Below are 22,899 nucleotides of genomic sequence, written 5' to 3'. Positions count from 1 at the left end.
ACGAAGGACGAATATGTCCCTTTTCCAAGGACTCCTTTATATATTCTCGCATAGCAGCGTGTTCAGGCACAGACAGATTAAATAAACGACCCTTAGGGTATTTACTACCCGGAATCAAGTCTATGGCACAATCGCACTCCCGGTGCGGAGGTAGTGAACCAACCTTGGGTTCTTCAAAAACGTCACGAAAGTCAGACAAGAATTCAGGAATCTCAGAGGGAATAGATGATGAAATGGAAACCAAAGGTACGTCCCCATGAGTTCCTTTACATCCCCAGCTTAACACAGACATAGCTCTCCAGTCGAGGACTGGGTTATGAGATTGCAGCCATGGCAATCCCAGCACCAAAACATCATGTAGATTATACAGCACCAGAAAGCGAATAACCTCCTGGTGATCCGGATTAACACGCATAGTCACTTGTGTCCAGTATTGTGGTTTATTACTAGCCAATGGGGTGGAGTCAATCCCTTTCAGAGGTATCGGAGCCTCCAATGGCTCCAAATCATACCCACAGCGTTTGGCAAAGGACCAATCCATAAGACTCAAAGCAGCGCCAGAGTCGACATAGGCGCATGAACAACAAAATCTTGCAAATTTTGTACCTTTGTGGCGAGATTATTCAAACCTGTAGCTACACTCTGAAGATCCATTTGAAACAGGTGAACACAGAGCCATTCAAGGATTAGAAGGAGAGAAAGAGAGGAAGGCTGCAGTATAGGCAGACTAGCAAGTGATTCAATTAAGAGCACACTCAGAACTAGAGGAAAAAAAAATAAAAAAATTGTAGCAGACTTCTTTTTTCTCTCCTTTCTCAGCCAGTAATTTAACCCTTTTTTGGGCCGGTCAAACTGTCATGATTCTCAATGGCGAGAGAACATAGCCCAGCATATATGAGAACTAGCTCTTGGAAGATGGAAACTATACTGACCATGAACTAAACCTGCCGCACAACTAGAAGTGGCCGGGTAGCATGCCTACGTTTTTTAACCCTAGATGCCCAGCGCCAGCCGGAGAACTACCTAATCCTAGCAGAGGAAAAGACAGTCCTGGCTCACCTCTAGAGAAATTTTCCCAAAAGGCAGACAGAGGCCCCCACATATATTGGCGGTGATTTTAGATGAAATGACAAACGTAGTATGAAAATAGGTTTAGCAAAATCGAGGTCCGCTTACTAGATAGCAGGAAGACAGAAAGGACACTTTCATGGTCAGCAGAAAACCCTATCAAAACACCATCCAGAAATTCCTTTAAGACTCTAGCATTAACTCATAACACCAGAGTGGCAATTTCCGATCACAAGAGCTTTCCAGACACAGTAACGAAACAGCAGCTGTGAACAGGAACAAAATGCAAAAACACACAAGGACAAAAGTCCAACTTAGCTGGGAGTTGTCTAGTAGCAGGAACAAGCACAGAAGGCTTCTGATTACATTGTTGACCGGCAAGAAACTGACAGAGGAGCAAGGTTATATAGCGACTCCCACATCCTGATAGGAGCAGGTGAACAGAGGGGATGATGCACACAAGTTCAATTCCACAAGTGGCCACCGGGGGAGCCCAGAATCCAATTTCACAACATTTCTCATTTTTACAACAAAATTCACAAAACCATTTTTTTTAGGGACCACCTCACATTTGAAGTCATTTTGAGGATTCTATATGGCTGAAAATACCCAAAACTGCACCCCTCAAGGTACTCAAAACCACATTCAAGAAGTTTATTAACCCTTCAGGTGTTTCACAGCAGCAGAAGCAACATGGAAGTAAAAAATGAACATTTAACTTTTTAGTCACAAAAATGATCTTTTAGCAACAATTTTTTTTATTTTCCCAAGGGTAAAAGGAGAAACTGGACCACGGACGTTGTTGTCCAATTTGTCCTGAGTACGCTGATACCGCATATGTGGGGGTAAACCACTGTTTGGGCGCACGGCAGGGCTCGGAAGGGAAGGAGCGCCATTTGACTTTTTGAATGAAAAATTGGCTCCAATCTTTAGCGGACACCATGTCGCGTTTGGAGAGCCCCCGTGTGCCTAAACATTGGAGCTCCCCCACAAGTGACCACATTTTGGAAACTAGACCCCCAAGGAACTTATCTAGAAGCATAGTGAGCACTTTAAACCCCCAGGTGCTTCACAAATTGATCCGCAAAAATGAAAAAGTACTTTTTTTTCACACAAAATTTATTTTAGCCTCAATTCTTTCATTTTCACATGGGCAACAGGATAAAATGGATCCTAAAATTTGTTGGGCAATTTCTCCTGAGTATGCCGATACCTCATATGTGGGGGTAAACCACTGTTTGGGTGCACGGCAAGGCTCGGAAGGGGAGGCGTGCCATTTGACTTTTTGAATGGAAAATTAGCTTCAATTGTTAGCGGACACCATGTCGCGTTTGGAGAGCCCCTGTGTGCCTAAACATTGGAGCTCCCCTACAAGTGACCCCATTTTGGAAACTAGACCCCCCAAGGAACTTATCTAGATGCATAGTGAGCACTTATAACCCCCAGGTGCTTCACAGAAGTTTATAACGCAGAGCCGTGAAAATAAAAAAATAATTTTTCTTTCCTCAAAAATGATTTTTAGCCCAGAATTTTTTATTTTCCCAAGGGTAATAGGAGAAATTGGACCCCAAATGTTGTTGTCCAGTTTGTCCTGAGTACGATGATACCCCGTGTGTGGGGGTAAACCACTGTTTGGGCGCACGGCAGGGCTCGGAAGGGAAGGCACGCCATTTGGCTTTTTGAATGGAAAATTAGCTCCAATCATTAGCGGACACCATGTCGCGTTTGGAGAGCCCCTGTGTGCCTAAACATTGGAGCTCCCGCACAAGTGACCCCATTTTGGAAACTAGACCTCCCAAGGAACTAATCTAGATGTGTGGTGAGCACTTTGAACCCCCAAGTGCTTCACAGAAGTTTATAACGCAGAGCCATGAAAATAAAAAATAATTTTTCTTTTCTCAAAAATGATTTTTTAGCCCACAATTTTTTATTTTCCCAAGGGTAACAGGAGAAATTGGACCACAAAAGTTGTTGTCCACTTTCTCCTGAGTACGCTGATACCCCATATGTGGGGGTAAACCACTGTTTTGGCACACGTCGGGGTTCGGAAGGGAAGTAGTGACGTTTTGAAATGCAGACTTTGATGGAATGCTCTGCGGGCGTCAGGTTGCGTTTGCAGAGCCCCTGATGTGCCTAAACAGTAGGAACTCCCCACAAGTGACTCCATTTTGGAAACTAGACCCCCAAGGGAACTTATCTAGATGTGTAGTGAGCACTTTGAACCCCCCAGTGCTTCACAGAAGTTTATAACGCAGAGCCGTGAAAATAAAAAATGTGTTTCCTTTCCTCAAAAATATTTTTTTAGCCCAGAATTTTTTATTTTTGCAAGAGTAACAGTAGAAATTGGACCCCAAAAGTTGTTGTCCAGTTTGTTGTGAGTACGCTGATACCCCATATGTGGGGGTAAACCACTGTTTGGGCACACGTCAGGGCTCGGAAGGGAAGTAGTGACATTTGAAATGCAGACTTTGATGGAATGGTCTGCGGGCGTCACATTGCATTTGCAGAGCCCCTGATGTGCCTAAACAGTAGAAACACCCCACAAGTGACCCCATTTTGGAAACTAGACCCCCGAGGGAACTTATCTAGATGTGTGTGAGCACTTTCAACCCCCAAGTGCTTCACAGAAGTTTATAACGCAGAGCCGTGAAAATAAAAAATAATTGTTCTTTCCTCAAAAATTATGTTTTAGCAAGTAATTTTTTATTTTTGCAAGGGTAACAGGAGAAATTGGACCCCAACAGTTGTTGCCCAGTTTGTCCTGAGTACGCTGGTACCCCAAATGTGGGGGTAAACCACTGATTGGGCGCACGTCGGGGCTTGGAAGGGCGGGAGCACCATTTGACTTTTTGAACGCAAGATTGGCTGGAATCAATGGTGGCGCCATGTTGCGTTTGGAGACCCCTGATGTGCCTAAACAGTGGAAACCCCTCAATTCTAACTTCAACACTAACCCCAACACACCCCTAATCCTAATCCCAACTGTAGCCATAACCCTAATCACAACCCTAACCCCAACACACCCCTAACCACAACCCTAACCGCAACACACCCGTAACCCTAATTCCAACCCTAACCCTAATCCTAACCCTAATCCCAACCCTAACCACAACTGTAACCCCAACACACCCCTAACCCTATCCGTAACCCTAACCACAAGCCTAATCTTAACCCTATTTCAAACCCTAGCCCTAATTCCAACCCTAACTCTAGTTCCAACCCTAACCCTAAGGCTATGTGCCCACGTTGCGGATTCGTGTGAGATTTTTCCGCACGATTTTTGAAAAATCTGCAGGTAAAAGGCACTGCGTTTTACCTGCGGATTTACAGCAGATTTCCAGTGGTTTTTTGTGCGGATTTCACCTGCGGATTCCTATTGAGGAACAGGTGTAAAACGCTGCGGAATCCGCACAAAGAATTGACATGCTGCGGAAAATACAACGCAGCGTTTCTGCACGGAATTTTCCGCACCATGGGCACAGCGGATTTGGTTTTCCTTAGGTGTACATGGTACTGTAAACCTGATGGAAAACTGCTTCGAATTCGCAGCGGCCAATCCGCTGCGGATCCGCGGCCAATCCGCTGCGGATCCGCGGCCAATCCGCTGCCAATCCGCTGCGGATCCGCGGCCAATCCGCTGCGGATCCGCGACCGATCCGCTGCGGATCCGCGGCCGATCCGCTGCGGATCCGCAGGCCGATCCGCGGCCGATCCGCTCTGTGTGCACATGCCATAACCCTACCCCTAACCCTAACCCTACCCCTAGTTCTAACCCTAGTTCTAACCCTAACCCTAGTGGAAAAAGAAAAAAAATATATTTTCTTTATTTTATTATTGTCCCTACCTATGGGGGTGATAAAGGGGGGGGGGTTTATTTATTATTTTTTTATTTTGATCGCTGCGATAGAACCTACCACAGCGATCAAAATGTACTTGTAATGAATCTGCCGTCTGGCAGATTCGGCGGGCGCACTGAGCATGCGCCCGCCATTTTCCAAGATGGCGGCGCCCATGGAGAAGACGGCCGGACACCGGGAGGGACATCGAAGCTAGGTAAGTATGGGGGGGTGGGATCGGAACACGGGGGGGGGGGGGGAATCGGAGGACCGGGGGAGCGGACAAGAGGACCGGGGGAGCGGACAGGAGGGAGGAGGGGAGCAGACAGGAGATCGGGGCAGAAAGGACGACTGGGGGGGCGATCGGTGGTGGTGGGGGGGGCAGATCGGGGTCTCCAGCCATGGCAGATGCTATTGCAGCATCGGCCATGGCTGGATTGTAATATTTCACCATTTTCATAGGTGAAATATTACAAATCGCTCTGATTGGCTGTTTCACTTTCAACAGCCAATCAGAGCGATCGTAGCCACGGGGGGGTGAAGCCACCCCCCCTGGGCTGAAGTACCACTCCCCCTGTCTCTGCAGATCGGGTGAAAATGGAGTTAACCCTTTCACCCGATCTGCAGGGATGCGATCTTTCCTTGACGCCACATAGGCGTCATGGGTCGGATTGGCACGGGTTTTCATGACGCCTACGTGGCGTCAAAGGTCGGGAAGGGGTTAATTAATAGCTTTTGCAATAATAATAATTTTCACAATTGGATGTGCTAAACAAAAATGTTCCTGTGCTGATAACTTATAAATGTGCCCCTGCTGTGTACTGTGTAATGGCTGTGTCTGACCGTACAGGGACATGGTCTGATGATACCACAGCTCCTGGGCAGGGGAGGACGCAAAAGAGAGTATACAGACATTACAACATAGGATCGCAAATTATTCTCTTTGTGAGGCAAAACAATTCACTGCCTGTTTTATGCATGGAAATTGTTTCATCAGAGAGGAAGAGGACTTGAACTCTATAGCCCCACCTATAGGAAGTAGCAATCCTACAAGTCACTATTGACCCTTTAATGAGCCTTGAAATATTACTTAGGATAAAAGCTAAATCAGAATTTCAATTTGTAGACACATGTTTTGGGGTACTGCCCCTCGTCAGTGCAAAGTATGAGATCTGATTTTTTTAAGCAATGTTTTACCTTTTTGTGTTTGTCCTCTGTGTGTCATGTTTTTTGTTTTCTCCCGTGGCCAGACGATGTGGTGTGTGCAGACCATGTTCCGGCAAGGTCAGACACAGCCATTACAACATAACCTTTTTCCGAGTTAGACCGTGGTCACACTTGCAAGTGCAGTGTGAGAAACTCGCATCAATACCCGGCACTGCCACCAGTACTCAGGCCCGGAGTGTGCGGCTGCATGTATTTCTATGCAGCTGAACGCTCTGGTCCAAACAGCTGGCGGAGGTGCCGGGTATTGATGCGAGAGACTCGCTCGAGTTTCTCGCATTGCACTTGCAAGTGTGACCCCGGCCTTATAGTTATTATCCAAAAAAAAAGAAAGAGATACATAATAATGTTAAAAACTGCAAAATCATGTATTAAAGGGAATCTGTCACCCCAAAATTGGCCTATAAGCTAAGGCCACCGGCATCAGGGGCTTATCTACAGCATTTTGTAATGCTGTAGATAAGCTCCCGATGTATCCTGAAAGATAAGAAAAACAAGTTAGATTATACTCACCCAGGGGCGGTCCCGGTGCGGTCCAGTCCGATGGGCGTCACGGTCCGGGTCCAGCTCCTCCCATCTTCATACGATGACGTCCTCTTCTTTGCTTCCTGTCTCGTACTTTATCTGCCCTGTTGAGGGCAGCGCAAAGTACTGCAGTGCGCAGGCTCCGGGAAAGGTCAGAGAGGAAAGATGTTAATAACATGCCTAGTGGATATCCTAAATGACAATTTAAAAATGGGCCTCAAATACTGATCTACACACTGAAAACATAAGGGGGAGAGATAAGTAAGATATAGTGCCTTGCGAAAGTATTCGGCTCCCTGGAACTTTTAAACCTTTTCCCACATATCATGCTTCAAACATAAAGATACCAAATGTAAATTTTTGATGAAGAATCAACAAGTGGAACACAATTGTGAAGGTGAACGAAATTTGTTATTTTAAATTTTTGTGGAAATTCAAAAACTGAAAAGTGGGGCGTGCAATATTATTCGGCCCCTTTACTTTCAGTGCAGCAAACTCACTCCAGAAGTTCATTCTGGATCTCTGAATGATCCAATGTTGTCCTAAATGCCTAATGATGATAAATATAATCCACCTGTGTGTAATCAAGTCTCCGTATAAATGCATCTGCTCTGTGATAGTCTCAGGGTTCTGTTTGAAGCACAGATAGCAGCATGAAGACCAAGGAACACAACAGGCAAGTCCGTGATACTGTTGTGGAGAAATTTAAAGCCAGATTTGGATACAAAATGATTTCCAAAACTTTAAACATCCCAAGGAGCACTGTGCAAGCGATCATATTGAAATGGAAGGAGTATCATACCACTGCAAATCTACCAAGACTCGGCCGTCCCTCTAAGCTTTCATCTCAAACAAGGAGAAGACTGATCAGAGATGCAGCCAAGAGGCCCATGTTCACTCTGGATGAACTGCAGAGATCTACAGCTGAGGTGGGATAGGACAGTCTGCCCAACTCTGGCCTTTATGGAAGAGTGTCAAGAAGAAAGCCATTTCTCAAAGATATCCATAAAAAGTGTCATTTAAAGTTTGCAACAAGCCACCTGGGAGACACCCCAAAGATGCGGAAGAAGGTGCTCTGGTCAGATGAAACCAAAATCGAACTTTTTGGCAACAATGCAAAACGATATGTTTGGCATAAAGGCAAAACAGCTCATCACCCTGAACACACCATCCCCACTGTCAAACATGGTGGTGGCAGCATCATGGTTTGGGACTGCTTTTCTTCAGAAGGGACAGGGAAAATGGTTAAAATTGATGGGAAGATGGATGGAGCCAAATACAGGACCATTCTTGAAGAAAACCTGTTGGAGTCTGCAAAAGACCTGAGACTGGGACGGAGATTTGTCTTCCAACAAGACAATGATCACAAACCTAAAGCAAAATCTACAATGGAATTGTTCACAAATAAATGTATCCAGGTGTTAAAATGGCCAAATCAAAGTCCAGACCTCAATCCAATCAAGAATCTGTGGAAAGAGCTGAAAACTGCTGTTCACAAACGATCTCCATCAAACCTCACTGAGCTCGAGCTGTTTGCCAAGGAAGAATGGGCAAGAATTTCAGTCTCTCAATGTACAAAACTGATAGAGAAATACCCCAAGGGACTTGCAGCTGTAATCTCAGCAAAAGGTGGCGCAACAAAGTATTAAGTTAAAGGGGACAAATAATATTGTTCGCCCCACTTTTCAGTTTTTGTTAAACTGTTATGCACGGAGGTGGCGCATGTGTTTCGTGCACCCGCTGTGACACGGGGCAGGGCTAACCGAGGAGGGTAGTAGCTAAGCAGCTACCTGGTGTTCACTGGAGCTCCTGGTGGTAGAGTCAGACTTGAGCTGCAGGTAGCCGCCAGGTACCACTCCTAGATATTAGAAATGAGGGGCACTTTGCTGAAGGGAGGTGCAGGCTGCACTTGGGTGGACCCAAAGTACTGACTTACAGGAATATAGCCACACTCAGACAATGTTATCGTTTGCAAAATAATTTCTGATACCACAACAGGCACTGCCATACTCCATATATGCCGACACTAGAGCCCCAGCAGGGACTTCTCCCTTCATTATCTCTTTACAAGCCTTTATCAGTGAGGTTTGTCAAAGACCCAGGAAGGGTCGAAATGTAACCTTACCCCCAGTGTTTCATCTTTCTGTGGTGTTGTTCTGCACATGTAATAGGTACCACTACTAGGCAGTCCTCTGTACTGCAGCTGCTGACACCAGGTGTCAGATACGCAGGCACAGAAAGGACTTCTTTCAGACTACTAAGTTCAGTATTCACGGGTAGAGCGAAGTGCTGATTCGGAGAGTGATAGGTTGGTCTGGGTATACAGAGTACTAGGATAGCCACATGTTCAGAATCACAGGTTTCAAATACTGATTCAGGTACTTGCGGAGCAGCTTCAGGGTTCAGGACTGGCCGCACAAGGACCAGGGACTACGGGTTCAGGACTGGCTGCACAAGAACCAAGGACTTCGGATTTAGGACACTGGCCATACCAGGACAAGGGGACCTCACAACTCACTAGGAGAGCACAACACTACCTAATGATGCTATGTTGCTTGGCCCCTCCCTATAGGGGAGGGTGTCTTTTGCACAAAATGCCTCAAACCTATTGGCTGGGAGCTATCTTGCAGGTGCATTCTTATACTAATGCCTCCCAGCCATTGGCTGGGGGCATATTGCTATGTGCGAGCACTTCTCCTTTAAGAGTAAGGGAGCATGTGTGCACTGCGATACCGTTGGAACTCAGAACCAGGGAGCACAAAAGACATGCTGCGAAGCCGGGGCCCTGAGTATGCCAGCGTCCTTGCAAGGAGGGGCAAGAGGAACCATGCAGGGGCACCGGCAATAGCGTTACAACTGCCATTACACAGTACGTACAGTAGCAGGTGCATCATTATAAGATTATCTCAGCACAGGAGCATTTTTTTTAACACCTCCAATTATAGAAATTATTATTCCAAGATCTGTTCATCAAAATGTTGATTTAAAATTAATTTTGTTACTCAGAAAACTCATTTAACCCCTTCATGACCTTTGATGTATCCATACGTCCGACCTTGGATGTATAGATATGTCCAGGCGATTTTGCGCTCACGGAGGCTGTGCACGCGCTATCGCCGGAGGGTGTTCAGCGATTGTGACAGCCCGCACTGGACCTGGCAGTGCAACCCCATAAATATTTTTATGAAAGAAAAAAAAAAAAAAGTTTCACAATTTTGGTATTGCCGTGTCCAGAATGACCCAACCTATAAAACTGTCCTACTAGTTAACCCTTTCAGTGAACATCGTAAAAGAAAAGGAAAAGCTATGCTTTTTTCATCATTCCGCCGAACAAAAAGTGGAATAAAACACGATCAAAAAGACAAATGTAAATAAAAATGGTATCGCTGAAAATATCATCTTGTCCCACAAAAAAACAAGCCACAATACAGCTCCATCAGTGGGAAAATAAAATGTTATAGCTCTCAGAATATAGTGATGCAAAAATAACTATCTTTATATAAAATAGTTTTTATTGCATAAAACTCCAAAACACAAAACAACAATATAAATGTGGTATCGCTGTAATCTTGCTTACCTGAAGAATAAAGCTGCCTTATTGATTTTACCACACGCGGAATGGCATAAAGCCCTGCTCTCCAAACAGAACAATTCCTGAATTGCTGGTTCTTGCTCATTCTGCTACCCAAAAATCAGAATAGAAAGAGATCAAAATGTCATGTGCCCAAAAATGGTTCAAATAAAAAAGTCAACTGTAAAAAACAAGCCCTCACATGACTATGTTGGCTGAAATATGGAAAAATTATAGGTATCAAAATATGACGATGCAAAAACTTTTTTTTGGGAGAAAAAAAAGTGTCTGTTAGTGAGTGACAGCAGTCAAACGTAAAAAAAAATATAAATCTGATAACGCTGTAATCGCACAGACCCGATGAATACCTTTTTCTAATCACTTGTACTGCACAAGGAACAACTTAAAAAATAAATAAAACCTCACATTTATCCTATGCTCTGCGTGGAGCACTTACAGCGGAGTTTCTGGGGAAATCTCTGAAATAAGTGATTCAGACAGAACCCTTGATGCCTATAATGAGGCAGATGGAGGCACTGTGGATGCCATCTGACATATGATCTGGCTGTGTCAGTCTTTTTAGTTGTGCATAAAAGTACGGTCCCTGACAGTTTTGTGCACTTCTGAAAAGGACAACGCTGAACAGAGGTCAGATGGGGTCCAGAGTAACTGCTGGCTCGTTATAGTCAAATGGAAAACCAGATGTAAGTGCTCAGCGTAGAACGGCGGATAAATGTGATGCCAAACGTTATGTAAAATGTTCCCAATAAAAGCTTCAAATCAATCCAGAAAGCCCCACACAGACGTGACGTCAAAGGGGGTGCGCCGGAGGCAAAATAGCAGCACCCTGGGTGAAAAAGCTGGCCGGGATGCGTGGAGGCTTGGCGCATCCTAGCGGGGACAATGTGGGGGAGGGTCATTGTTCCAGGCACCGGAGAAGGCGGGAAGCGCAGTGGATCCCTCATAAAATGGGGGATGACCACAGAAGAAGCGCTTATGTCCAAAGCTCCCCATCATGGAGGATCACAGGACAACAGCAGCAGTCTTTACAGCAGCAGCACCAACAGTCACCAATATCTGTGCCTGGTCACCAGCTTGTGTGCACTAAGAGGAGCAGCCGCTCAAGTGGCAGGAGTGGCAGCCATCCCGGTTAGAGGTCGCAGAACTCCTTAGTATCCAGGAGGGACGTCATATGTACCCCCGATCAGCCTCCGAATCCGGTACCCTCGATATGTCACCTTTTTTGTTAATATGTGCCATTTCTTGCTTAAATCACTAGGGGCCTAGGAAGGCTACCGCCAAAAATAAAATTAAAAAATTTGCCCTTTGTAGGACCCTGCTGGCAGTTCATTGGCAGAAAAATCTCTGCTCTGACTGCATTCAAAAAACCTATTTGGGATGAGACCCCTGACTTCACAACGAGCCTTAGGTCCATGATCAGGGCTGAGGTACAAGGTTCCCTAAAGACCCTGTTTAAAAAGGGGAACAAGAGAGCTCAGGAGGTTGTTATGGAATCAGAGGCCTCTCTACAGTCTGTTGGAGAATACCATAGTGAATCTCCGTTCTCCTCCTCCTCGGACAGTGATATAGGTGGCTACATTGCTTTCTGGCTGAGGATACGGATTGGTTGGTTAGGGCAGTCAGGTCAACAATGGGCCTGAAGGAGGAGAAAGCACCTAAGTCCCTAGAGGATATAATGTTTGGGGGCCTGAAGGAAGTGCACATTTCCAGGATACGGGCGCTCATAGATAGCCTGCCCTCATCTTCTAAGAGGAGATACCTCTTTGAGGAGAAAGACTCGGAGAGTTGGGATAAAATCCCTAAAATCAGCAGGGCAGTAGTGAAATCTTTTAAAAAGTTAGCCCTGCCCTTTGAGGATTTTGGCGCACTTAGAGACCCCTTGGATAAAAAAGCTGATGGGTTCCTGAGGCACACATTGAAGGCAGCCGCAGGGTATCTGAAGCAGGCAATAGCTGGAACTTCTGCTGCCTGCTCTCTTATGGTCTGGCTGCAACAGATGGAGGAGCAATTTAAGAGTAAGGTCTCGAGAGATGAAATCTTGGCCAATATGACTCTGTTGCAGGGAGCTGCAACCTTTCTGGCAGACACCTCAGCAGACTCTGTGAGGTTAGTGGTTAGGTCGGCGAGCCTATCCAATGCGGCTAGATGGGCCTTATGGATGAAGGGGTGTCCGGGAGACGTGGCTTCAAAAAATAGACTCTGCTACATCCCATGTGATGACCAGTTTCTCTTCAGACAGACGCTAGAAGACATTTTGGAGAAGGCAGGTGACAAAAAGAATGGATATCCTCGTTTTCCGGCTGAAGTGAGGAAACCTTCTTTTCGGAGGAGGAAGTTTTATAGGAGATGTCCTCTGGGAGAAAGTCAGAGCTGGGAGTTCAAGGTTACAAAGGAGTCTGGATACATGTTCAGAGAACCCTCTACATCTTCTAAAAAGCCTTCTAAATGACATCAGGTCAGCGGTAGGGGAAAGGCTTTCCTTCTTTCTCCTTGCTTGAGTGAACATCTCCACAAGTCACTGAATTTTACACTGTGTTCCAAATTATTATGCAAATAATATTTCCTCATTTTCTCTAAATTACCTATCTGAATTGCAGTCATTGTTATTTTCCAGTCATCTACTATTCTGGTATAATTGCAATGTTTTGGAACAAACTGCCTATGAAAACAGTATCTTTTAAAAAAAAAATAAACACTCAAAATGCATGTTCCAAATTATTATGCACAGCAGAGTTTTCAACCTTTTTTATTTTATTTTGAACAAAAAAATGGTCAATTGTGAAGTTATAAGCATTATCAGCTTATTACAAAATGAAATCAAACAGTTTAAGTGAAAACTTTATTCTAGGTGATGTTACATTTGCACGTAGGACCCCTTGTTCGGAAGAAGCTTCTGAACTCTCTCGACCATTGAATTTGTCAGTTTTTGGATGGTTTCTGCTTCAGTTGTTTTGCATGTGGACAGAATACCCTCCCAGAGCTGTTGCTTAGATGTGAACTGCCTCCCGCCATCATAGACACTCCTTTTGATGATGCTCCAGAGGTTCTCAATGGGGTTGAGGTCAGGGGAAGATGGTGGCCACACCATAAGTTTGTCCTCTTTTATGCCCATAGCACAGAGATGCAGATGTGTTTTTTGCAGCATGAGACGGTGCATTATCATGCATGAAAATGATCTTGCTGCGGAAAGCACGGTTCTTCCTCTTGAACCATGGAAGGAAGTGTTGTTTTAGAAACTCCACATAGATTATGGAGTTTATCTTTACCCCTTCAGGGATCATAAAGGGGCCAACAATCTCTCTCCCCATGATTCCAGCCCAAAACATTGCTCCACCTCCTCCTTGTTGGCGCCTTAGCCGTGTTTTCATGGGGTGTCCATCAACCAGCCATCCTCCACTCCATCCATCTGGACCATCGAGCGTTGCACGGCACTCATCGGTAAACAAAACAGTTTGGATGTCAGTCTTCTTGTATCGTTTGGCCTACTGGAGCCGTTTCTGCTTGTGTGCAGTGGATAGAGATGGTCGACAGGATGGTTAACGCACAGCTGCAAACCTCTGAAGGACCCTGCATCTTGTTGTTCTGGGGATGTTGGAGGCACCAGCAGCTTCAAAAACTTGTCTGCTGCTATGACAAGGCATTTTTGCAGCTGCTTTTTTAACCTTACGCAATTGCCTGTCCTCAATTTTTCCTTATCAGCACGCACACGTGTGTGCTGGGAATCAGCTACATACTTCTTGATTGTGCGATGATCACGATGAAGTGTCTTGGCAATGTTGATTGTACTCCATGCCTTGACTTAAATACTCCACAATTTGTTGCTTCTCAGCAGCCGACACATCCTTTTTCTTTCCCATTTTGGCAAAAAATGTAGGCTGCTTAATAATGTGGAACAGCCTTCTTAAGTAGTCTTGCCTTTATTTGGACACACCTGCCAAACGAATTTGCACAGGTATCTGCAATTGCTTTCAGTGATATAAAGAGCCCTGACACACATCACCATCAATGAGTTTAAATGACAAACAAAAAAATTCTAACCTTATCACTCCTAAACTCTTTGTGCATAATAATTTGGAACACAGTGTAGGTATCATCAAAGATGGTCTGAAGATAGACTTTGTTCATCCACTTCGCCAGACCTTTGTATTTAAACCCTGCAGGAAATCACCAGGAGAACTGCTGGCCCTGAAGGCAGAGATCATGGCACTCTTACAAAAGCGGGTTCTGTGCGAAGTCCCTGTGGAAGAGACAGGAAGGGGATTTTATTCCCCCCTCTTTTTGATAAAGAAGCTGGATGGTTCTCTAAGAACTGTTATCAACTTAAGAAAGCTCAACCAATGGATTGTGAAATATTCCTTCAAGATGAAATCAGTGAACACAGCTATAAAGCGGTTATTCCAGAATTCTTTCATGGTGGTCATTGACTTAAAGGATGCCTATTATCACATCCCAATCCATTGGGACCATCAAAAATTCCTGAGGGTGGCTCTGTATGTCCAGGGACGGGTCAGGCATATTACCAGTATACAGCCCTTCCATTCGGACTGTCAATAGCTCCGAGAGTATTTACCATGGTAATATCGGAGGTGATGGCCACCTTCATTCTCGAAACACCGTTATCATCCCGTACCTGGACGATTCCTTATAGTTGGAAGGTCAGAAGATCACTGTGCAGAGCAGGTGAGGGAGGTAACGGTGGTCCTTGAAGAGCTGGGCTGGATGGTAAATACCCTCAAATCAAGATTAAAACCAGAAAGGATACAGTCCTTAATGTGGTTGGTTTTGGACTCCGAGCGCCAGATCTGTCTCTTACCAGAGGACAAATTAGCCAAGATAATGGGCAAGATAATGGCCCTGGCATTGTCAGCGATACATCAGCCAAAAATGACACTAAGAAAAGCAATGTCCTTGCTAGGATCCCTAACATCTTGTATCCCGGCAGTAAGATGGGCCCAATTTCACCTAAGGCAGCTACAGAGGGAGGTCCTGTCTGCACAGAGGTTGTTAAAAGGGCATTTAGAGGGAAAGTTTCATCTTTCTTCTGCAATAAGGGATTCCCTGTCTTGTTGGATAGTAAGAAAACATTTGTCGTCGGGTCCAGTGGATAATACCAGTGGAGGACATTATCATAACGGATGCGAGCAATACCGGATGAGGGGCACATCTGAGGTCTCATTCAGTTCAGAGGACCTGGTCTCCTCTAGAGAGGGGCCAGGGGTCGAACTTGAAATAGCTGGGGGCTGAGATGAGAGCCTTGAGACACTTTCTCCCCTTCCTCCTGGCTCACCAAGTCCGAGTCATGTCGGACAATCGCCCAGTCATGGCGTATATCAACCCGCAGGGGCGAACAAGGTCCCATACCCTAATGATGGCAGCAGACATCTTACTCCAGCTAGTGGATCAACACCTACTGTCCCTTGCAGCACTTCACATAAGGGGAATAGACAACACAAAGGCAGACTTCCTGAGTCCAAAAAAGAAGAGAATGTCCAGCTTCACTGAATCCGTAAAAAAGTTTTCTTTATTCACAAACTTTAAAATTAGAGGATACAGACTTCAGCATATGGGTAAGAATCTCAACGCATTTCTGGAGACAAAGCTCCCTTAATCATGATCCGACTTCCTGAGTCACACGAAATTGATACAGGGAGAATGGTCTCTAAATTCCCAAGTTTTCCAGCATAGAGCAGGTATGTGGGCGGCCGGAGATAGACCTGTTTGCCACTTTACACAACAGGAAAGTGAGGAACTTATAACTGTCTGTTATACCCAAACGAGAAACCATTGGCAGTAGATGCTCTTCAGATTCCTTGGAGGTTCAGTATGGCCTATGCATTTCCCCCAATAGTGATGATTTCAGCAGTCATGAGGAAGATCAGAGAGGATCAGGAGAGGGTAATTCTCATTGCCCCATTCTGGCCATAGAGAACATGGTTTTCTCTTCTAAGGCTAATGTCCGTGTCCGATCCATGGATTCTATCAGAGATCCCAGACCTTCTTACCCAGGGACCGGTGTGTCACTCTCAATTGAAGGGATTCCATCTAAGAGCATGGAATTTGAGAGGGCATTACTTAGTCGGTAGGGGTTCTCACCAGAGCTAGTCTCCACACTGTTAAAAGTAGGAAACTGATTTACATCTATTAACTATGGTAGAACATGGAACAGATTCCTGGAGTCATTAGGGCAGCACTTAGGGGATGAGGCCCCATTTGGGTCCATTCTAGAGTTTCTGCAGTTGGAGTTGGAACTAGGGTTAGCAACTAATACTCCCAAGGTGCAGGTATCATGTATAATTGCAACCTAGCAGCAAATAAATCGGTGTCTCGGTTTATAAGATCCTGTAGTAGATCAACACCGGTTAAAGTCCCAAAAATTCCTCCATGGGACCTGAACCTAGTTTTAGAGGTGCTAACTAGGAACCCATTTGAGCCCTTATGGGATTTATGTGCATTATGTGCAGTTTTTCACACTTAAGGTTGTTGCTAGTGTCCCTAACATCAGCCCGCAGGGTGAGTGATATACAAGCCTTGTCCATATGTCCCCCCTGCACACAGGTGTATGACGACAAAGTTGTTCTAAGGCCGGACCCAGCATATTTCCCAAAGGTGATTCTTAAATTCTATAGGAGCCAAGAGATTACTTTGCCCTCCTTTTGTTATGACCCTAAAAATCCAGGAGAAGAAAAACTCCATACCTTAGGCGTGAGGAGGTCCCTGTTAGAATATATGTCCATGACCAGTCAGTGGAGACAGGACCAGTCTCTGTTCGTAGTCTTTCAGCGTAGCAGAAAGGAGTATGGGGTGTCTAAGATTACCATTGCCAGATGGATCAGGGACGCCATTACTTTGTCTTACTCTACGAGTGGTTCTCTGGTTCCTGAAGGCATTAAGACTCACTCCACCAGAGCCATGGCTACCTCCTGTGCAGAAAAAGTGGAGGTATCAATTGAGCAGATCTGTAAGGCCGCTAGCTGGTCCTCACCATCTACTTTCTTTATGCACTACAGACTGAATCTGTCCTCCTGCTGACTTGACCTCTGGTAGAAGGGTGCTACAAGTGGTGGTCCCTCCCTAAGGTTTTTCATTTCTCCAAAAATCTCTCAGGTATTCTGTCATGGGTGAAGGGAAAACGCCAAGGTTACTTACCGGTACCCGGTTTTTCCGGAACCCATCACAGCACCTGTATGTTCCTCCCTTGTCACCTTTTGGGTGTGCACTATAGATTTGGTGTTTTTTACAATGTGTTGGTTATGTGTGTAAATTAATCGCAGGTCCTCTCATGCTCTGTAACCCAACTGAAGCGGGGGAAAGGTACCACCCTTTTTATTTCAGTAGGTTTCCTGTCCTGGCTGGGCGGAAACCCCTCTCAGGGGTGTTGTCATTGGTTCCGGAAAAAACAGCTACCGGTAAATAACCTTGGTGTTTCTACATGCAGCAGAAATTGTGGGACAAATATTGGTGCCATTTTTACACTTTTCCAGTGTGGAAATGTGAAATCTGGGGCTAAAACAAAATTTTGGTAGTAAAAATTTAATTATTTTTTCTTTACTGCCCAATAGTATAAAATTCCGTGACCCACTTGTGGTGTCAATTTGATCACTGCACCCGCAGATGAATTCATTGAGAGGTGTAGTTTGTAAAATATGGTCTCTTATAGGGAGTTCTGCTGTTTTGGCACCTCATTGGATATCTGTGTACTCAGGAGAACTTTTGCATTCAAAAATTCAAATAGAGCTCCTTCCCTTCCAAGCCCTGCTATGTGCCCAAACAGTAGTTTTCCCCAACATATTGGGTATTGGCATACTGATAAGAAATTGCACAGCCAATTGTACTGCACAATTTCTCATGCTACCCTTGTAAATTTGGGGTTAAAAAACATTTATTTAAGGGCAGCACGGTGGCGCAGTGGATAGCACAGCAGCCTTGCAGCGCTGGAGTCCTGGGTTCAAGCCCCACTAAGGACAACATCTGCAAAGAGTTTGTATGTTCTCTCCGTGTTTGCGTGGGTTTCCTCCCACATTCCAAAGACATACTGATAGGGAATTTAGATTGTGAGCCCCAACGGGGACAGCGACGATAATGTGTGCAATCTGTAAAGCGCTGCGGAATATGTTAGCGCTATATAAAAATAAAGATTATTTATTTATTATGTGGGAAAAATGTTAATTTTTTTTTTGTTTACTTTTATTTTCGCAGCTCAACTTTATAAACTTCTGTGAAGCACCTATAGATAAGTTGCTTGAGGAGTTTGGTTTTCGAAATGGTGTCACTTGCTGTCAGTTTCCACTGTTTAGGCACATCAGGAGCTCTCCAAACGCAACATGGCGTCTGCTAAATATTCCAACAAATTTTACATTCCAAATGTCAAATGTGGCACCTTCCCTTCCAAGCCTTGCCATGCGCCTAATCAGTCTTTTACCCCCACATATGGGGCATCAGCATGTTCAGGAGAAATTAGACAACAAAATGTGGTGTCCATTTTTCCCTGTTACCCTTGAGGAAATAAAAAAAAAATGGGTGTTAAATAACATTTTTGTGAAGAAAAAAAAAGTTAAATGTTCATTTTTTTTGCACAACATTTCATTAATTCCTGTGAAGCATGTAAAGGGTAATTCAACTTTTTGAATGTGGTTTTGAGTACCTTGAGGGGTGCAGATTTTGGAATGGTGTCACTCTTGGGTATTTTTTGTCACGTAGACCCCCTCAAAGTCACTTCAAATGTGATGTGGTCCCTAAAAATAATGGTTTTGCAAATTTTGTTGGAAAAATGAGAAATCACTGGTCAAATTGTAACCCTAATAACTTCCTAACAAAAAAAGTTTCAAAAATTGTGCTGATTTAAAGTAGACATGCGGTAAATGTTATTTATTAACTATTTTGTGTGATATAACTGTGGTTTAAGGGCATAAAAATGAAAAGTTTGAAAATTGCTAAATTTTCGCCAAAATTGTTTTTTTTTTCACAAATAAACACAAGTTATATTGAAGACATTTTACCTCTATGTTCAAGTACAATATATCACTAAAAAACAGAATGAATCGGAGGGATTAATTGAAGCATTCCAGAGTTATTACCTCATAAAGTGACACTGATCATAATTGTAAAGTTAATGTGGTCAGTTTAGTGTTGAGGATTTTTTGGGAGGTTGACCATGATTGACTGTATGCCAAAACTAGTTGGTCATGGGTTTAATTCCCTGTAGTCTTGTCTACTATCATTCCTGGTTTTAATGTTTTTGTGAAATAAACTTCAAGTTTTTCTTACCTGAGTATGTTTCACTGGAGAATCCACTTTTTTCTTTTTGGGAGGTTGACTTCTATTAGTCTTCATTGAATATTTTACTGAATATAAATACATATTTTATAATATTTCACCAAAGTTTGGGGACAGGTACACTAAAGCGTGGACCTATAAGTGTTGAAGTGATAGCTGAAAAGAGAAGAAACCTAACCATCTAACATAATAATTTGAGTCCCAGCTTTGACATCTACTGCTGCCACCAGTGCCTTCATCAGTTCCTAATTTACCGAAATTTTAGCACAATTTGTACTGAAATGTTATAGAAAGTATAAATACTAGAATTATTAATATACTTTCAAGGTTATGTTATTTCCATTTTATTCTTGGCAGATGACTGCACCAGTAGATCGGAGGTATATCTTACAATTTCAGAATTGACCGCACATGATCATACTATCACTCCGGATACATTTGAAGAACTTGGCAATATCCCAACTGTATCCCCTTCCGTTCAAAGTAAAGATCTACCATCTGATCCTTTTCAAACGTTTCTATCTTCTGATTCATCACAGACTATTCTGCAAAAAAAAAACAGAATTGATAGTGAACCTCAAAGAGCTCACACAAGGAAGAAGCCATATTCGTGTTCAGAGTGTGGGAAATGTTTTATACAAAAATTAAAACTTGTTGCACATCAGAGAAGTCACACAGGGGAAAAGCCATTTTCATGTGCAGAATGTGGAAAGTGTTTTACAGAGAAATCAAATCTTGTTAAGCATCAGAAAAGACACACAGGTGAGAAGCCATATTCATGTTCCGAATGTGGGAAATGTTTTTCAAGGAAACCAAGTCTTCTTGCACATCAGAGAACTCATACAGGGGAGAAGCCTTTTTCATGTTCAGAATGTGGAAAGTGTTTTACAGAAAAATCAAGTCTTGTTAAACATAAGAGAACTCACACAGGTGCAAAGCCATATTCATGTTCAGAATGTGGGAAATGTTTTACCCAAAGATACTATCTTGTCATACATCAGAGAATACACACAGGGGAGAAACCATTTTCATGTTCCGTATGTGAGAAATGTTTTAAAAAGAAATCACATCTCCTTAGACATGAAAAATTTCACACAGGGGAGAAGCCATATTCATGTTCAAAGTGTGGGAAAGGTTTTACAAGGAAATCACATCTAGTTACTCATGAGAGAAGTCACACAGGGGAGAAACCTTTTTCATGTTCAGAATGTGGAAAGTGTTTTATAGACAAATCAAATCTTGTTAATCATCAGAAACAACACACAGGTGAGAAGCCACATTCATGTTCAGAATGTGGGAAATGTTTTACAAAAAAATACCATTTTGTAGCACATCAAAGAATGCACACAGGGGAGAGACCATTTTCATGTTCCAAATGTGAGAAATGTTTTATAAAGAATTCACATCTTCTTACACATCAAAGAATTCACACAGGGGAGAAGCCATATTCATGTTCAAAATGTGAGAAATGTTTTAGAGAAAAATCATATCTTGTTACACATCAAAAAACTCACACAGGCGAGAAGCCATATTACTGTTCTGAATGTGGGAAATGTTTTAACAGGAAATCACATCTTGTTACACATCATAGAACTCACACAGGTGAAAAGCCATTTTCATGTCGAGAATGTGGGAAATGTTATACAGTGAAATCAAGTCTTGTTCAACATCAGAGATCTCACATAGGGGATTAGCCATATTCGTGTTCAGAATGTAAATATTATTTGCAAGTTTTAGTATGTAGCCAATACCAGTTATGTTAGATGTAGTTAAATATTATTGGGCCGTTTACCTTTGCAGAATCTGTTCTTGGGCTTCTCATTCAATAAATGGACTAAATGCAAAAATAGGGTGAATAGGTGCGATCCCCAATCTCCCTTCTCAACAGAATTACTGGGTCCAATTAAATTTACAAAAGATGTATTTGTAAAATGCAATAGATTTTTTTTTATTTGTCCTCAAGCAAATCCCATATATATTTCTTTTTTCATCAACATTTCTCATACAGCATGACTTCAGCAATGGTTTTTCTTGGTCATCAATGAGCCTGTTCTGATTTGTGGACAAAGTTGAAGCCAATATGAGCACTGTCCGTTCTCCTTTCAATTTTATAAAAGCTGTATTTAAGCTCTCTGAGTGAGGGTGTTACCACTATTAAAAGTACTTTGCTTTTTCCCTTTTTGACTCTACTCATGTCTCTCACCCCATCACTTTTGAGACGATATGTACAGTGACATGTAAAAGTTTGGGCAGCCCTGGTCAAAATTACAGTTATTGTGAACAGTGAAGCATGATGAAGATTAATGATATCTAAAAGGTCTAAAGTTAAAGATAACTAATTTCCTTTGTCTTTCAGGCAAAAAAATACATATTTTCATCTTTTACATTTTTAAAAATCACAAAAAGGAAAATGGGCAGATGTAAAAGTTTGGGCACCCTTGGAGATTTGTGTGCTTACATAACTTTGACCAAGGTTTCAGACCTTAATTAGTCTGACAGGGTTATGGCTTGTTCACTATCATCGTTAGGAAAAGTCAGGTGATACAAATTTCCAGCCTCCTCTAACCTTGTGCCAAAAAACAGCAGCCATGGGTTCTTCTAAGCAGCTGCGTAGCACTCTAAAAATGGTGGAGGCCAACAAAGTAGGAGAAGGTTATAAAAAGATAGCAAAGGACATTCAAGTTTCCCTTTCCTGAGTTAGAAATGTAATTAAGAAATGGCAGTTAACAGGAACATTGGAGGTTAAGCGAAGGTCTAGAAGACCAAGCAAAATTTCAATGAGAGCTGCTTGTAGGGTTTTTAGAGAGGCAAATCAGTACACCCGCTTGGGGGCAATTGACCTTCAAAAAGATTTAGCAGACTCTGGAGTTGTGGTACATTGTTCTACTGTTGAGAGACACCTGAACAAATATGGCCTTCATGGAAGAGTCATCAGAAGAAAACCTCTCCTGCGTCCTCACCATAAGAATCAGCATCAGAAATATAAAGAGTAAAGAAAAAGAGCGCAAAATATAGTGCACACAAGGCAATAATAAATAGAAAGAGGCTTTATTACAACAACAACAATGCCAAGACAGACAAAAAATTAAATTAAAAACAATTAAAATCATGATGGAGCCACATGCAAGATAATGAAAGGCAAGTTAAATAGTTAATGTGCAAAATTACAAAAATCTTCAAAAATTATTACAATTTTGTGAATACATGATAGAGCTGGTATAAAAGAGGCAATGAAAGGATTTCCAGGGAGAATGATGTATATTTGATATATGTTGCTGTATGCGTTTCCGCATCTCCTGAGATGTTTGACCAATTTATAACTTAGAGCATGGGCAGATCAGTACATAGATAACATTATGCGTTTTGCAATTTATGTAATCC

At 43.2% G+C, this 22,899-nt stretch overlaps 1 protein-coding gene across 3 annotated transcripts in view; it reads left to right on the top strand.

Annotated features, from left to right (window-relative positions):
* Positions 1 to 22,608, top strand: part of LOC143767357 (uncharacterized) — a 340,694-nt gene extending 318,086 nt beyond the window's left edge. For 2 of the 3 annotated variants that reach the window (XM_077255615.1, XM_077255617.1), the window contains one exon: positions 19,876 to 22,608. In XM_077255615.1, coding sequence (XP_077111730.1) covers positions 19,876 to 21,212 — 1,337 coding nt within the window. In that variant the 3' untranslated portion in view covers positions 21,213 to 22,608. The remainder of the gene's footprint in view (positions 1 to 19,875) is intronic. The other variant, XM_077255618.1, reaches the window with a different exon arrangement.
* The last annotated feature ends 291 nt before the right edge of the window (positions 22,609 to 22,899 follow it).

The sequence above is a fragment of the Ranitomeya variabilis genome, chromosome 4 (genome assembly GCF_051348905.1).
Source record: "Ranitomeya variabilis isolate aRanVar5 chromosome 4, aRanVar5.hap1, whole genome shotgun sequence".
NCBI classification, from domain to species: domain Eukaryota; kingdom Metazoa; phylum Chordata; class Amphibia; order Anura; family Dendrobatidae; genus Ranitomeya; species Ranitomeya variabilis.
Note: the sequence above shows the minus strand (reverse complement) of the source record. Positions and strands in the feature narration are given on the sequence as shown.